The sequence below is a fragment of the Platalea leucorodia genome (assembly GCF_965183815.1).
Source record: "Platalea leucorodia genome assembly, chromosome: 4".
Taxonomy (NCBI): Eukaryota; Metazoa; Chordata; class Aves; order Pelecaniformes; family Threskiornithidae; genus Platalea; species Platalea leucorodia.
The window spans coordinates 24,207,745-24,225,446 of NC_138826.1; the positions used below are offsets into that span (position 1 = coordinate 24,207,745).

General features: G+C 38.9%; 1 protein-coding gene across 9 annotated transcripts in view; it reads left to right on the plus strand.

Annotated features, from left to right (window-relative positions):
- Positions 1–17,702, plus strand: part of ZSWIM8 (zinc finger SWIM-type containing 8) — a 68,997-nt gene that overhangs the window by 10,473 nt on the left and 40,822 nt on the right. For all 9 annotated transcript variants that reach the window (XR_014227821.1, XM_082308144.1, XM_082308145.1 and 6 more), the window contains exons 2-3: positions 13,618–13,771; positions 15,419–15,513. Coding sequence is in view for 8 of the 9 variants with exons in the window: in XM_082308144.1 (XP_082164270.1) it covers positions 13,618–13,771; positions 15,419–15,513 (249 nt within the window). In the remaining variant the exon portion in view is untranslated. The remainder of the gene's footprint in view (positions 1–13,617; positions 13,772–15,418; positions 15,514–17,702) is intronic.

Genomic DNA, 17,702 nt, shown 5'->3' on the forward strand with positions numbered 1-17,702 from the left:
TGTGACAGAACAAGATTCTTCCTTGAAGTACAGAAAAGTTTACTGAACCTGTGAATATTGAATATTGTATGACCTCACGGAATCTGTCCATGTCTTGTTTCTGGTCTTTGTAGGACTTCAGGTTTACTGTTCTCTCTATATGCTCACATTTGCCCGAGTTCCTTTATCACAAATTGTCGTTCTCAAGATTTACACTTTAATCTTTTTCTTTTCTTTTTAATATCCCTATACTGGAGTTCTTACCTGGTAAATTTGCATCTGTCTCATCCTGTGGAGAATATACCAATATGAATCCTTGTTAATCCGTGTTGGAGGCTAATTGAATAGCTTGATGATGGCTTGAATGCCCAAGTTCCATGCTTTTAGGAAACACTGATTGCTGATGTAAAAATTATTTGTAAGTATTTAAGCTTCATGGTCATCCTGCTGGTGGGTTAGTATGTAATTAATAGGTGTACAAATGAAATGACAGCTTTTTCTGAGAATCTAATACTTTTGCGAAGTCTATAGGGCATCATTTAGTAACTCTCTTGAGCTGTTTACAGTTCCTGCTGCATATTGCATGTAATTCCATTTGCTGCCTCATATTTAGGTCAGTAGATGCTGAGATGGGAGAAAGAGGGAAATGGAGCTGTGAATTTGTTTACCACTAGATGGGCCAGGTGAAAATATTTGTAACTTACACCTGCATGTAACTTTCACGCATGGCTTGAAGAGATGATCTGACACAGACAAGTTAGTTATATTAGACCCAGAATGCCTTTGGAAGTTTTCATTGACTAATTGATTGCATTTAAAGCAGTAGTGCATGGGGTCAGCTAAGCTGCTTATCCTTCTGAAGGACAGGGAGTTAGTTTTCCATGGCTAGTTAGGAGCAGCAAGTGTTTCAAGACTTCTGCAGACATTTTCGGAAGATGGTTGACTTTGCTTCAGGCTTGTGATGTTGGAGAGATCTTGGGAGATATTATGCATTTGCCTAAACAAATTCATGCTATGGACTATAGTTAATCAGTGCCTCACAGTATTCCAGTGCTGCTTTTGTTGTTATTTTTGTGCACTGAAAATAATAGATGTGCTTGTTCTACCTCTGTAAATGTTCTGTAGCTACCTGCTTGTTTCGTATATTCCTTGGTACCCAGTTTTGTTTGCCCCTTTTTGTTATCTCTATAGGTGACGAGGGGGAAATGGAAGAGAATTTATTCTTGTTAGAGAGGAACTTCCTCCAGCCATAGGATGCTAAGAAATGATCAGAGAGATGCCTTACTTTGAGCGAGAGGAAATGTATTTGCTGCAGGATGGAGAGCTTGAGGAAGGCTGGGGACTGCCGGCTTTGGAAGCTTGTGTCCTGCAGCAGCGGTTCTGGCTGGTTCGGGGGCTGCCGTGCTGCACCTCTGAACTGCGGTGGGGGAAGCTAGAATTGAGGGACATCGCTGAGTGAGCTCTGTAACCTCCCATAAAGCCACAGACCTGGGATTAGATTGGGGGGGGGGGGGGTTTACAAAACCAAAGGAAATAAAAATAGGAGTCAGGTAAGGTTTTTTTCAAAAGCATTTCAGTATCTAACTTCTTTTGACTCCTGCCTATGAAACAGGTTTTTAAACCTCTAATGGTTTCCTGTTGGTAATATTAAGAGACGGTATCTTCTTTTAGTTCCTGACAGATGTTTAATTAATTTTTTTTTTTTTTAGCCTAGAGGTGAGAATGCCTCATCCTTGATCTATTCTTTTCAGACAATAATTTTCCCATCAGCCCCAACAAAATTGGCCTGATCTCATTCTGATATGTTCAGTAATGCAGGTCTTCAGTATTTGCCAATGCATTTGTTTGGAGGCCAAGTGATACTGCTCTGGGATTTAGGTACAGGAAAAAAGCTGGTTAGAGATTAATTTCGCCTGTAATACTTAAGGATGGATACTAATGGTGGAGAGCAGCACATTAAATAGTACAGGTTGCATGGTGTTTTGTATGACTTCCTTTCAATGTCTGAAAACATATCAATACTTCTTGATAGAGATTGATGCTCAGCTGTGATGCAGTCTGACTTTTTGATTTGTGTTTATGTTCCATTGTCTACATTCAGAAAAATATCCGGTCCCTGTTGGTCTTTGTAGCTTGTTTTTTTGTCATAGGCCACATTGGAGAAAATTTTGAATTCTGAGCTTTTAAAATACCTTGCATGGGGCAGAAGTGGGAATAACTGGTAGCACTGAGCCTTGCTTTCAGGAAACAGGAGCTGTTTGATGTCTGTGCTCTGAATGCACAATCCTGGTTATGCAGTATGCCTTCTGCATGGGGTGAGGGAGAGAGGAGTAACAGTGCACGGAAAATGACTTGCCTGAAGCTGATCTGCTTCATCAGCTGTAGAGTTATTCTGAATGCAAGCTGCCCAATTTGTCATGAAACCTTGGCCAGCACTGGCATGAATACAGTGTTTTGTAGCACTGTCTGTCTTGCTTTACAAAAATCTGCTGTTCATTTTAGGATTTCTAACAGCTGTCGGTTGCTTGCCCAGGCTGCTCTTTTTTTGAAATGAATTCTTTTTTTAGAGAGAGAAATGGAAGGGTGTTTGGATTAAGAATTTTCTTGTCTGAATTTCCAGAGGAGGTTGTCAAGTTGTGAATGCTGCATTGGCTGCCTAATGCTGGTATTACAGTTTTGGGATCTCAGTCATGTTAGAGTGGGTGAGAGTTGAGAAAAGAGCTTACCGACATTTTGCTCTTGAGATTCAGAGCTTATGAAGAGACAAATAGATCTCATCTGGCATAAGGCATCAACATAACATTGAATATTCCAGTTTCATCAGCACAGCCCTGTGCAGAAGATTTTAACAGTTATTGCATAGGAGAAGCAATGGAGTTAAATGGAAAATACACCTTTCCTTTCTGATCTGGATTTGGCCTGTGTTTGGAGAGGTTCTGACATTTGCTCAGAGCAGATGTTTTCTGTATGTATGTTGTACATGTTTGCAACAAAATCTTATGTGAACCGTGAGGCAGAACTTAGGTGACTAGCATCTCAGGAATTTGAGTTTAGTACTGGAGGAATGTGCTGGTGTTTCTGTCCTGGAGTCATGACACCAAATAATGGATTTTGGTTTCACCTTTATTTCCCTCCCCCATCAAACATCATCTTGGTTACCAAATATAACTTGTAGCTTTCCACCTTTGCCTTGTCCTGAAGTTCTGAAGACTTGATTCAAGTGTTTTTTTGGTTTTGTTTTTTTTCCCTAGAGATCTGGTTTCTAATATAGTAAGTGTGTTGTAGCTATGATGCTTTAAGGATAGTAGGAGGACAAGTTTGTAAGGAAAGAAGGGAAATCTGTTCTTCAGCCAGCTGACCTTTGGAGTGCAGAAGAAGTTTTCAGGTGTGCAGCCCTTCTTCTGTCTACTAATTGTAAGAGGACCTTTGAGGGATGATTACACAGTGGGTTATCTGGTTGGCAATTAAAATTTACTTGGGCATCTTGAAACTCTTTAGTCATGTTTACCAGTGGTGAAAGGAGGAATAACATGATGGGGGGGGTGTGTATTCTTCTTATTAACATCTCATGCTGCTCTGAAGAGAGGTTTCCTTCAGATATTTTGCCTCTGAAAGTGTTCTTGCTAACACAGGAAACTGCAGATGAAGTTGGGAGAGGTAGAAGCAAGCAACTGCTCCCAGAAGGTGTATTGAGAAGTTTACTTCCATCTCCACATATATGGTAGCCTCTTGCTGTGAGGAGCTTTTTCTTGTGTCATTTTCTAAAAAGCCCTGTAGCAGAAAGAATAGGCCTTTTTCTTCTGGCATAGGTCTGCTCAGCAGTACTAAGCACCCCAGATTTCCCCTGGTAATGCCAGTACTACATTACTTGGTTAAACTGTAATTCCTCCCTAGGGATTAAGTTGTGGCAAGAGTAATAGTATCTCTGCTGGCTGTTGTTGCAGTAGGATTATGGCAGACACTGATATTTTGTGGGATGAAAGAATGTTTCTGAATCATTTTGTGGAAGTTTCCAAACAAAGTTGTATTTGGATTGTCTGACAAGGTGATCCGAGTAGCTGGTCTGGCAGTCAGAGGACATTAAACTTGCTCCCCGTGTGTCTCGGATCACATCTGGTGTGGCACAGAGCTGAGAGGTCTGATTCTTAGGGGAGAAGTCTCATTTGGAGAGAGTGCAGGAGGAAAAAGGAATCATTTTCCCACAAATCTCTAAAAATTCAGGGAAAGTAAATGCTGCATATATTAGTGTGCGCTTTCCAGGCTAACGTAAGAACCTGTACTATTCATCTGTGTCTGCTTGCTTGTTTCAACATTGTTTTAGCTTTAAAAGGAGGGGCATTGGGAACTAGAGCATCTCAAAGAAAGCCTTTCTGAAGTTAGATCATGACCTCTTTATACAGCAGTAGAAGCTTTTGCTACTGGTAGAAGGTTTTTGTTAACAGGAAGAAATGATGAAAGGGAAAGTTGGGACATGGCTGTGGGATTTTTGGCATACTCTTACTGATTTAAACTCTTAGTGCGTTAGGACTCTTGGACCTTACACACACATCATGCATCTTCTAAGTTTTAGTTCTTTTATCAGTTATTGCTTAGCATTATAAAGCCTCACCAGCTTTATTTTTGTAGGTCTTTTTTATGCCTCACAAAATCTTGTGGAAGTGTTACCAGGAGTTGTCATAATACTCAAACACTTTATGAGTTAAAAGATGTAACTTTAATAACATAAAGATAAAATACTTCTTAACTCAGTCTAATACTGAAACAGCAGGAGTTGAGCTGAGTAAGTGGGATCCCTCCTCTGTTCGGTGCTCAGATTCTTTAACAAAAATTGTTTTGTGATGCAGTCTCTATGCTTCATGTTAGCACGATGATGATGCCACTTCTCCACAGGTGAGCAAAGTTAAGTCAGCTATTTTTTGGTTGTTTTTTTTTTAGCTCTGTATGCATGCGGAGAGTGAGCGTAGAAAACCATCGTGAAATGGGTTTGTCAGAAGTGTTTTTTAAATAATTCAGATGACCAGAAGGGGAACTGCAAGCCTTAACAGGTTTAATATTACTGACACTTGGAAAAAAAACCCCACTCATCCACTCCAAATCCACAATATGATTTAGTCATAATCTATAGGGCTCGTGTGCAAAATAAAAAAATGATATTTTTTTTTTGATATTTTGATGTATTTTAAGGTCTGCCTTATAAAATAAACTAATTCTGGCTTCCTAAAATGTCTTAATCTTGGAGACAGAAGTCATGGTGTCAGGATACGTTTATGCAGTCAGCCAAATAATATACTTTTCTGGTTTTGAAGGGAAATGTAAATACGGCAACAAAAAGATAGTTTGAGCCATTAAATATTTTGACTTACGTGTATGAGCTATTTGTGATGTATTGTTAAGCAGTTTTCAGATATCAAATTGAGCTGAAATTTGACTCTGCTATGGCTTTTGCTGTAGATGGCGGAGACTTTGGGGGTGAATTGGACACCCTCCTGTGATAAAACGAACCTTTTTGCATGGGATTAAAAATAAAAAAAAAAAAGCCATTCTTAAAATGTTGTTGTGATGGTTGTAACGGAATTTGTGTAGTAATAGTTGCTGCAGTTTGTCAGTTAAGCGTGAGGTTTCCAGTTCTGGACCGTAATCTGCCCATCTGGGATTTGTATTTTTAACGGTTTTTGGCTATGAATCTCATCAGTCTTATCCAGTAAACGCTAATGGAAAAGTTCTGTTGCTTATTCATCTTCTCAACTGTTTTGTACATAAAAATGTCATTCTGTGGCTTAGGGCTGATGTAGGCCTCCCCCCAATTCTTCTTTTCTCTTTCAATCTGGTATTAATATCTCTGCATTTGCTACCCTGTGACATTATTCTCAGTGTAATTTCACTGCTGCAAAATGGTTATGGGATCCAGATAGAGTTGTGTAAGTCTAAGTGGGGAAATAAAATGTATAAGAGAGTCTTGTAAACACAGATCCCATTAGGGTTTTAATACTGCTAGTAACCTTGCAGGGGTATTAGTGGAGGAGGAGGAGGAGGAGGAAGAAAACAGCAAACAAGAGAAGCAGACCTGTTCTGAAATTAAAAAAAACATATTTAGTTGATAACTTTCCTTCCTGAGAGTTCTGCACTATTTACAGGCAGCAAGAACGGTAATGTGCAAATTTAACAGGTGAATTACATGGACAGAAAAATATAACTAAGTAACCCTGATAGTTCTTTTTTGTTTGCTTTATCCTGTGGGCAAATCAATGTACTAGTGATTCAAACTGAATCTTGATTTGTCCTCTGGAGCATTTTGCTAGTTTGTTGATCACTTAGTTCTCTCTAGGGCTATGTTTTCGGTTATAAAAAATAAAAGTGTATATATGTATGTGTGTGTATATGTATTTTTTTTTCATTCTTGTGTAGTGAGAATATCATCCTGCTCTACAACCCTAGTGAAGAAACCCATATTTGTAGTGATTTTCCTGTGGCTAACTTTGCCTGAAATACCTGATGATTGCATTACAGTATCCTGCCCTTGCTGTTTTTCTAGATCAGTTTAGCTGCACTTGCTAGCCTGTTATAAGTATGTGGATGTTTTAAAATCACAAAAACATTGAGAGAAAACGAAACCAAAGGAGCCCTCAAGTCAGAATGCTCCCTCCAGTCATCTTTTCTGAGCAAGCTTGATTAACAATCCATCATCAGCAGAGTTTGTAGCATCCTTTCTCCATCACTTGATCCCTGTTCTTGTCTTATGTAACCTTTTTGATCTGTCACAGCATGTGAAAAACTCACCCAGGTGAATTCCACCAAAGCCTTTTTTTCTGGAGTCTGTGGTGCTCCATTTGTTGCTGCAGCTGGCTTTGTGAATGCTGAGGTGTTTTGCAGGGAATTGCTTTGGAGTGGGTAGTATCTGAGAAACAAATAGCTGAAACTTTATTCTGACTTGGTACAGCAGGTGTTCCAGCGTAAAGGAGTTGCTTATTTTCTTAAGATTGACACTGCTTGAATAGTTGAGAAACCAGGAACATGTATCTTTGCATCAGTTTCCTTAATCTGTTAAAGGAAAATAAACTCCTACTTTTTGGCAATACTGTGGTTTGCTTGTTTTTTTACAAGTAATGTTGTGGTTTTTTTTTTTTTTTTTTGCCTCGGTATGAGATGGCATGGAATTATTAATCTGAAACAGAGGAATGCTAATTGAAGACAACTGGGAGTCAGTATTTGAATATTAGACTGTGTCTTTAGCTTTTCGGATGCTTCATTCTGCACGTAGTCAAGCTAGACCAGGACTGCGTGCGGGGGGCAGCTCCTTGTGTCCGTTCAACTGTCAGGGTCTGACATTGCAGGGTCTTGGTTCAATCTTGGGGTCCTCATCCCTCAGCTTGCCAGTTTGGTTTCTTGTATTGTATTTGGGGCAAGAAAGTTCATTCTTGGTGCCTGTTCAGTACTTGGCATGGCTGCTGGGCTGCCATAAGAGCACCCATTAGCTCCGATTTTGCTGGAGCAATCTGTGATGTGTTTGTGTATGTATGTGTCCACTATGAACACCACTGAGACCGGCTGTGTGATTTGAAAACATCATTTACAACCCAGAGTACAACCATTTTGGCGTGGGTGTTTAAAGATGAATACTTGTCCGATTGTTTTAAGTGTGCTTGTATGTAATCTCTCTCTCTATGTTTAAAATTATGTTAGCCATTTCAGTTGCTTTTTTTATGTTAAGTATTTAGTTTCCTTCTGGAGCTTGGTGGTTGTGGTTCAGTATTTCTTAGGTTCCGAGTCTTACAGGCACAGACTAGAGTGACTGCAATATCTCTTCTACTCAGATGGAGAACTTTACCTCTTTGAAAACATAGCTATCCTGTTTGTGACTGCATCATGAAACTTAACATTTAATTGTACTTAGTCTGATTTACTCCCAAGATTGTAATCCCAAGACTATTGAAGGATTCTCCTAATATTGCACCATTTCTATGGGTTCTGGACTAATGCATTATAGATGTGCTGTATTTTTTTAATAATGTTGCCGGAAGTTTGGGAAATTGTATGGGACAGGTATTAGCTACCCATCTCACAAGTCTATGCTTGAAAGGCACCCTTACTGCTTACATAGGCTGCAAGTATATTAGTTCAACATTTCTGAAGATATTCCCTTTCTGATGACTTTGTAGGGCTGGGACCTACCTGGGCAAAATGTTAATGTGACAGAAAACTGACTGGTGGTGGTGTGTCTGTGACCCATTGAATCAGTTCTGCTCTTAATTGAATGCCTCTTTGAAGAGAACTAAAGTTAATGAGCCTTGTGGATGGAGCTTTGGATGTGAAATGCTTTTGAAACAAGGGAAAATATCTTATTTTCACACTTTTGCAACATGATTCTGTTTCATACTGTGTGTCTTATCCTCAGTTTAGAGGTGAATTTTGTTTATTTTTAAAAACACATATGTTGCTTTTTATAGGATGTTGATTATGTGGTAAAATGGAAGAGGAACAAGTAAAGAAGTATAAGTAATGGCCTAAATACTTTGGATCTAATTTATTTGAAATGACGAGTAAATTTTTAATTAAAAAGCTTATGTTTCTTTTTGCAATGTTCACCTTGGGAAACTTTTTTTAAGTACATTCATAGCATTCGTCTTCGAGTATTACAGAGTTCAAGGCAAAGGTGAAGTTTTCTGATGTTTGTTGCCGAGTTTGAGACCTGAAGGAATATATTGCTCTGGCACGTACTTCTTAAAGACATCAACTGTGAGAATAAATTTCTAGAAAAAATAACGAGAATAAAGTAAAACCAACAGCAGAATTCTAGAAGGAAATGTACAAAAAATAGAAAACAGTAAGAAACCAAACATTTTTGAAGAGTTTTGATTTAGGTATGTTATGGTTAAATGTGATGCTTGTTCTGCTTGCCCATATTTGAGAGTTCTCAGCACTTTTTGGTTTTAAGGGGTATCAGAGAGAGAATATATCACTGATTTAAGTCAAGGGGCATTTTACTGATACACACTTAAATAAAACAAGCAGAAATGCTTCAAGTGCATTCTACAGTAACAGATTTATCTTTCTGCATGGCAAATCCTGTAAAAAGCAATGTGGTATTTACAATTTTTTAAATTAGGTTTGTAAAACAGGTTTTATAAATCCCCGCATACCTCCTTTGCTGGTCAAGATTGCACTGTACTTATTTCCTGTTAGTTTTACTGCTCTTCTCACTTTAGCTTTTGATATCAGAAGTGCTTTACTTAATTTTCTTCATCTTCTGTGTATAGTTGTATTACTTTGTTCCGTGCTGTTACATTTTTGGACTGAAGCCAGTGGGAAAGGTGAGGGGAAATGTGAGATGGGGACCAGGGATAGCCATAAAATCAAAGTTACAGACTCATCGCTAAAAAGATAATGCAGTCTAACATGCCATTTTTCTTAAGGTATATATAGCAAAAGCAATGTGTCCTGTCTTTGCACTGTCTTACCTCTTGCTGTGAGATTTGTTCGCTTGCATTTGTATGTAGTCACTTGTATGTATAGTTTATTTTTAGAGATGTGTGTCAAATGAAAGTAACTCAATGAAAATAATGTAATTAGATAACAAATACATTCACTGCTTGGCCCAGTTGGTTTTTCTTTCAGTTCCATTTAATAACTCTTTGGTATTCTCATGGCCTCTGTTTTGCTGATTATTCAAGCAGTTTCTTCTCTATTTGTCTATCATGGAAACTCAATTATTGTACTGAAGGAATAATAGCTCAGTTTGAACATGATCTGTTTTTATGAATAATTGTTGGCTGCAACTTGTTACAGCCTACCCGATACTAGGAAAGTTTAAGCAATGTAGCTACACAAGCATTCCTGTGACAGTAAGCCTTGCTGGCACAGAAGTTGTTTCCACTGGTGAAAATGCATGTTTGTGTGTATAGCTTGTGTTGGTGGTTTTGGGGTTGGAGGTTTTTTTGTTGTTGTTGTTGTTCCAACAGGAATAATTATGTCTATGCTAAAGTTTTAGCTGTTATAAAATGGCTATAAAAATGAAACCTGTAATTCACATAATACAGTAGCAAAAAGGGTAGGATAGTCCTCATCAAAGCTGCATGTTCCATGTGGCAGTTTTTATGAGATGTGATTTATTCAGAATGGTTTAGATATGCTCGATCCTACCTCTTAGGTAGGTGGTATAGATTAGACAGCCTCATAAAATCCCTTCCTGACCTGGGTTTTGCTAGTCATTTAACCTGTAAGTGAGAATTGTTTGAGGTTGCTTATGCTTTGCCTGTGACTTTATTCTTCCAAGACTTGAAATGGTTCCTTTGTTCTGCTTGGGTTATCATGTCTGCTTCCCAAGAGGAAGCAGTGATTCTTGCTAGTTTTGCTACACAATTTAAAATGGCCTTCTCCCTTGGATAGATTTATCTTGCAGATTTGTCAGTTTTGTATTACATCTTTGATTTCACTACTGTATCAATTTTATATTAGATTTGCAATCATCCTTGCTGTCCATATCTTTGCTTTCTGAGCAGAAGCTGTGATACTTTCTCCTTTTCTTTGTTAGCAGACTTCCTTTTTTTCCTTGCTCAAAATATACTTATTATAGCACTTAAGAGTACTTTTTGTCTGTTTTATTGATAATACCTTTTGATACAAGTAGGTATGAATCCACCAACCCTGGATTTGTGTATCTAGAGGTAAACTTTTTGAATGGATCTCTCTTTGTTTAGGACTCAAAGAAGAGTATTCAGAGTCTAATTTAAGCACCTAACTCAGTGTCCAGCTGACTTTACAGGAGGCCTAATGGGAAAAAAAACCTCTGATGCTATGAGTCACATCCTCGATAAACGTCCCTCTCACCTTGGCTACATAGGGCACTACTCCGTTGAAACTTAAGGAATTTTAACTTCTTAACTTTAGTATTTAAACTGTGTGCCAAGTTAGCTACTGTGAATTCACCTGCCCTTAAAGTATCATTGAGAAGTTATTTTCTACTTTTCCGTTATCTTCTACCATTTCTGTTCCATGACTCTTTTTCCTTACAGAAAATTCACCATTTTAGAGAGATGCATGGTCTTATATATGAGGTTATTGCTTTTTTAGATTATTTTTCCCCACCAGGTTTTACTGCTTTCACCTTATTCTGAAAATGTCTATGCTATGTGCTGTGAATGTCTGACTGTGGGTTATGATAGGTATGCCAGATAATTGGCCACCTGTCTTCTGCTGATTACTACTAACACAGTACAGCTGATGAATCAGTTAATGAGTTCAATGCAAACTCAGCCTGTTACCTTAGTTCACTGTGTAAAACTGTTAAAATCAAGCTGGCTGACTTGCGCTGGAGCAGACGAGGAGGGCTCATGCTGTCTTCCCACTTGAAAGAAATATTTTCTCAGGAGAGGTATTTCAGTAATGCTTGCCAAAGATTTTTTTCTTGAGCTAGTTTAGTTTAGCTTGAAAGAGAACAGCCATACTATGTAATGGAGAGATTGGAGGGAAATTGCAATGATCATACTACTGCTCCTAGTACCAGTACTACTCTACTAGTACCATTGAGACCTAGTAACTGATTGTATGTGTGTCCTAGTCCATTGCAAATGTAAAATATTTTTAAGAGTAAGGTGTACTGATAGAATAATAAGCAGAATGCATTTGCCTCTGCTGCTTTTTTATCAACTCAGTCTTTAGCATTTCTAATCTAACTTTCATACCCAGCACCAAATCCTTGTAAAAAGGAATACCATCCAGGCTGCAGGCTTGTAGCTCTTGAAAGAATGTGCAGGTGTGTCACCCAGGACTGAAGACTTTTTCGAGTCTTGTACCTTGTAGAGGTTGTTTAGGTGTTATCTTTTTTCTAGTATTGTGTAATGAAAGACTTGGATAAAGTGCCTCTATACAAAAAGTGCGGTTAAAACCACAAGAAATATTTCTCCTTTCATTGCTCAGAGTAATTTCTAGTATTTAAGTGCCTCAATTTGGACCTTCTGTGGTATCTACTACTACAGTGATATTTAAGTTGACTGCGTTGCACTAATTACAAACAGTAATTTTTTTTAGTGACTAATTAAAAATAGTAATTTTTTTTAATGACTTGATGAAAGCTTTACACCTGCTCTGGTTGTCAAAAGTGGAAATGAGATGACTTTTCTGCCAAAATCTAGTTTATCTGCTACCTGTAGAGAAAGGGACACTCCACTTTTCCATCATTGTTCATTTTACAATCGGCAGCTCTCACATTTGTGGATGGCATTATAACACTGTAAAACAGAGGCTCCGTCTATAACACAGAGTAAAAGTCACTAGTGATGGAGAAATAATCCTGACAGTAAAAGACTGGCTCTATCTGGGAGAAGTGAATGCTGCCTAATGAACCTAATTTCACTGAAATAAAAAAATCATAAATGTGGATGTTTGAAAACTATTTTCTTTCCATATTTATGCAATCCTTCCATTTGATGGGTCTGCTCAGTACTGGGGGAGATGATGGCTGCTTTGCTGTGTGCATGCACTTTCAAAGCCCTCTCCCTTCCTATCTGGATCCCAGCTGTTGGGACTGGAGGGTGTCTCTAGGCAGAGGGTGAGAAAGTGCTTACTGACATCAGGGCTTAAGTTTTCCTTTGATATGTTGCCTGGAGGCCTGTGGGGAGGGAAAGCTGAGGGCCAGATTGGTTTACATTCTGGCTTCTAGTGGTATTTTAGAAGCTGGTTAGGGAGGTGAAGAGTCGTAACATTGAATATCTGGAACTGAATTAAGTAGGCTCTTGGCAACAGGGTTTGGAAGACGGGGGAACCAAGGCTGCTGTAGTGATGGATCGGGAAGCGAGCTCAGTAAAGCACTGAGGTGCTTGCAGATAAGACAAGTCTGGCATTTTGTAGAGAGTATAATCTAGCTCAGAGTGAAGCAGAAACATAAGGCTCCCATAGCCTGATAATAAGAAATCTCCATCTGCACTTAAAAACATAAAAAATTGAGTTAGTTTGGTAGAAAGGTGGTGGTTAAATGTATTTGTATAAAGCTCTTGGTACCTTCAGTTGAGATCCTCATGGGCTTAGTGTAGTGAGCACTATATGAACATGTGAATTCCCAGCTGCTTCTGTAAAGAGCTTGAAATATAAAGACGGATATCGTACAAAAGGTGGTGGTGAGGGGAATAAAACAACAAATACCAGCTGAAATTAAAATCTTGTAAATTGCTGAATACTGAATGTTACCAAGAAAGTCAGTACTAAGGTTCCTGGATAACCTTTCCATTGCTGTCTTGTGCACATACACTGTAATAGTTCTCTGTGTAATCACCTGGCATTCACAGGATGTTGCTGCCATATTCTAATAGAAATATTTGGTTACCTTAAGTTTTGCTAAATGGTTTCAGTTTTGTCAGGAGACAAAGTTTGAGGCACTGGTATCTGCTGAGCTAATATAGCTCCCCTGACGAAGGACTGTTTTTTTAGGAATGTGTACCCATGCCCTAGGGGGCTGAAAATAGACATAAAGTTGGCAGGCAGTTCTTCAGAAAATTTCTGTGCTGCCTTCTACTGTGTATCAAAATTGGTCCTTGAACTTGGTGAGATATGAGAGGAAGTGGAAGAGCTCCCTGCTCTGATATCTTTAGCCTCTCATGAGTTTTGTTCTCTGAGTGGCTAATTGCATTTTGTTTCTTGTCTTGCTAGATGGGCTGGTGATCCCATTGGTGGAACTGTCTGCAAAACAGGTTGCATTTCACATTCCATTCGAGGTGGTGGAGAAAGTTTATCCTCCAGTGCCTGAGCAACTGCAGCTTCGGATCGCATTCTGGAGTTTCCCAGAAAATGAGGAAGATATCAGGTAATGAATACTATTCCTGTTTCACTGACGCTTAAGGAAAAGTTGTGTTCACTAGAGGAGAGCCATTGTCCATTTGATGTCCCATATATTTGCTGCTTCTGCTGTTCTTATGTACCTTTTGTAATACGTGGATGGGTTACTGTGGGATATGCTATGATACGGGGTTTTATTTTGGGGTGAGCTGCCCTGCACATGTCCCAGGAAGAGCATGTGCATGTGCAGGTTCTGCGTGTAAAGGACAGCAGAATAAATGCACCCTTTAATTTGCCTGACAGTAACTTGTTTGTGGAGTTTTGTCCTTATAGAATCATAGAATCATTTAGGTTGGAAAAGACCCTTAAGATCATCGAGTCCAACTGTAAACCTAACACTGCCAAGTCCACCACTAAACCATGCCCCTAAGCGCCATGTCTACACATCTTTTAAATACCTTTGGGGATGAGGACTCAACCACTTCCCTGGGCAGCCTGTTCCAATGGTTGATAACCCTTTCAGTGAAGAAATTTTTCCTAATATCCAATCTAAACTTCCCCTAGCGCAACTTGAGGCCATTTCCTCTTGTCCTATCGCTTGTTACCTGAAAGAAGAGACCGACCCCCACCTCACTACAACCTCCTTTCAGGTAGCTGTAGAGAGTGATAAGGCTCTCCTGAGCCTCCTTTTCTCCAGGCTAAACAACCCCAGTTTCCTCAGCTGCTCCTCATAAGACTTGTGCTCTAGACCCTTCACCAGCTTCATTGCTCTTCTTTGGACGTGCTCCAGTGCCTTGGTGTCTTTCTTACGTTAGTCTTGTGCAGTATTCTTTCCAGTTTGAATCTGTTGCTTGAGTCAGAGCTTTAACTGGGCTCAGAAATTGCCAGGGAGGGCTAGCTCAGTATGCTGGGCAAGCCTTTTGTTGGTATAAGTAGGAGAATCAGAATGTGCTGAGTACATCAGTGTCAGAGTGGGTACAGAGAGATGACTTTCTTATGTTTCCACATAAATTGTGTGAGTATATAGTCAAAAACTCTGTGCTTTTAGATCTTTTGCCAAAGTATTTTTGCTGAAGCTTTTATACTATAGGAGGCCTACCCATGTAACTGTGTATTCAGAATTGTGTTGCAAAGTAGTGATATTATGCTCTTTCAGAAAGAATCGTCCTGAAAGTTCTTAGATGCATTCATATAATGTTCTGGTATCAGATGGGGGAGGTAATGTCAGAAGTGCTGATGTAATTAGTCAGATCACCTGTGGGGGAATAGAGCAAGCCAGCTGGTTATACGTGCTCATTATTCTGATGAGCACAGATGTAAGAAAACCTCATGTGGGCATGCAGGTAACTCATCTAGAAGGACAAGGAGTTTTTACTGTGGCATGCTAACATTGGACCTTGAATTGATATTATACTGTATATAAAAGCTGAATTTTAGGTTATGAATGAATTTGTATTTCAAAGCCTTGGGTTGAAATTCCTAGAAATGCTAGTGTCTCACAATTTTTATGGTTGAATTGTAATGGAGAAATGGCAGAAAAGAGCTGAACTTCATCTTAAAGATGAAGATAGTAAGGATTTTTCAAAAGCCATGTCAGCAAAGAATGCAAGAGGATAATAATGTGAAGTTTCTCAAAATCAGACTGATCTTGACATGTTATGTGTATCTCTTGCAGATTGTACTCGTGTTTGGCAAATGGCAGTGCCGATGAGTTCCAGCGAGGGGAGCAGCTGTTCCGAGTGAGGGCTGTCAAAGACCCTCTCCAGATAGGTAAGAACATTGCAGCTCCACGAATTTCACATTCCCAAAATCATATCTGCAATGGGACAGCAGCGATATGACTGTGTCTCAAAACGAGCTTTTCTGGCATCCTAGACTAAACTCCCTGCTACATGCATTCTTTGTAGTGTCTTGAGCTAAATACTGTGTTTATTTCAGCCTCAATCAGCTCAGCTGTGAAAATGAGTGAAAAGCCAGAAATGTTCTGAAAATTAGATCCTTAATCTGCCTCAGTGTTTTGGAAAAAACTGTGTAGAATGCCTTTGTCTCTGTAATGCTTAAATTCCTCATTGATAAAGAGAATTTGGTTTTCTAGTGGCCTGATCAAATGAATGCCTTGCCTAAAGTGCATGTATGGCACAGAGGAAGTTTGCAAGGTTTAATTATTCTTGTAGCAAAAGAGTTGTATTAATAACACAGTTACTCATGTAATATTTTGGCAGAAGGAAATCCCTGTTGCTGGACAGTTGGTTTTATCACTTCTCCTCACTTATCTTGTTGTTTTTATGTTTTATGGTTATAGACACTAATCTTATCTTAAACAAAGAATTGGACTCTGTTTTTTTCATTAAATCCTTTGAAGTAAAGAAGAATACTGAGCTGGCTTTTTCAGGGACAGCTGTTAGACAGGAAGGCATTATGTGAAATAAAGACACTAGTGTGTCAAGGTGGGCCATGTCAATCCAATGCAGATGTGTTGTTTTTTCTGCAAGTGTATGCTTCAGAAATAGGATATTAATTGGCATGTGGGAACTGAGCCTGGTTGTAATAAGAAAAATGATAATATAAAAAGCTGTATAAAGTTAAGGAGGAAAGTTCCTGTATTTTTTCTTATAACGAGGGATAGAGACTTCTGTGGGCCTGTTTAGTTACTAGTACCAGTAATACTTAACTCTCAGTGATCAGTGGAATGAATAAATTTAGGTAAAGGACCCTCAAAAAGGGAATAAAGGGGACTTACATTGTAAAAGTTTGGGGAGAACGAAAAGAGGACATAGTCATTGAGATACGCAAATTGCAAGAGACTGATGAACTGTTATCTGAATATAGGGTAAAGCATCTGAAAGGATTTTACCTAGTCCGTTGTCTACTGTAATAACAGTAGCAGGAATTCTTGGGATTGGAAGTGAAGTACTTCTTCGTACATAAGGTACATTGAGTTGTCAGTGAGACCAGATAGTAATTTTGGAACATCAATGAAATTGAGCTAAATAGGATTAAACTGACTTTTGAGTGCATTCATAGGCTCCTGATGTCAGGACTGAAATGCTGAGAGAGGCCTCTAAGGCATCTGCTGAACTTCAGGAAGGCAAATGTTTGAGAGAGACAAAATGAGTTAAAATGCAGCTGGCTGAAATTCAGTAATTCCTGGGACTTTCACAAAGGAAAAGAGCAGAATATTTACTATACAGTGCTAAGACTGTGGTCAAAACTTGTTTCAGTAATAACTTAAAAAGGCAAGGAGTTGTAAAGCAATGTAAATGAACAAAGGCTAGGAATATTAGTGCAAAACCTGTGTTTGGGGAGGAGGAGAGGAGTAGGGAAAAAAGAGGAGGTGGTGAATGATACAGGGAAGGAACTTCTTGAGTACACATACAGCAACTGGGCTTCTTGACATAGGATTATGTGTGTGGAAAGGAAGGAAGTAACTTTGTTTAAACGGTAATGTTGTTTCCTCCTTAGTAGAGGAACTTTATCTAATGGAGGGATATTTTTTTTTTTTTTTTTTTTTCATTCCCATGAGTAGCAGACCAGAAGCTGAGAAGTAAAGGTGGCGTGGACATAATTTCAGTTGTCTACTCCAAATGATTTTAAGATGTGTGGTTGCAGTTTTGAGTTTCATGTACTGACAAATGGGAAAAGAAACGCAGGAAATGAAGGAGCCCTTGAGAAGAGGGAGTTTGATTTGGAAGGGGATTGGGCAGTGCATTGTGATATCGTGATCAATAGGACAAAGCTTGAAATGTGCTTTGTGCTCTTTTTGTCCCATTTCTCTTTGCAGTATAAGATTATTACTTTTTTTGAACTTAAATGAGTAATCTTAGTCATCTTGTCCACATGCAAATCCATATCCATAATTTCTGAACAATAGCACCTTGTCACCATGTTCCAAACCCCCACTTTTTTACAGTGTTCTACTGTATATACACAAAGAATTGGCTTTTATAAACCTTCTCCTG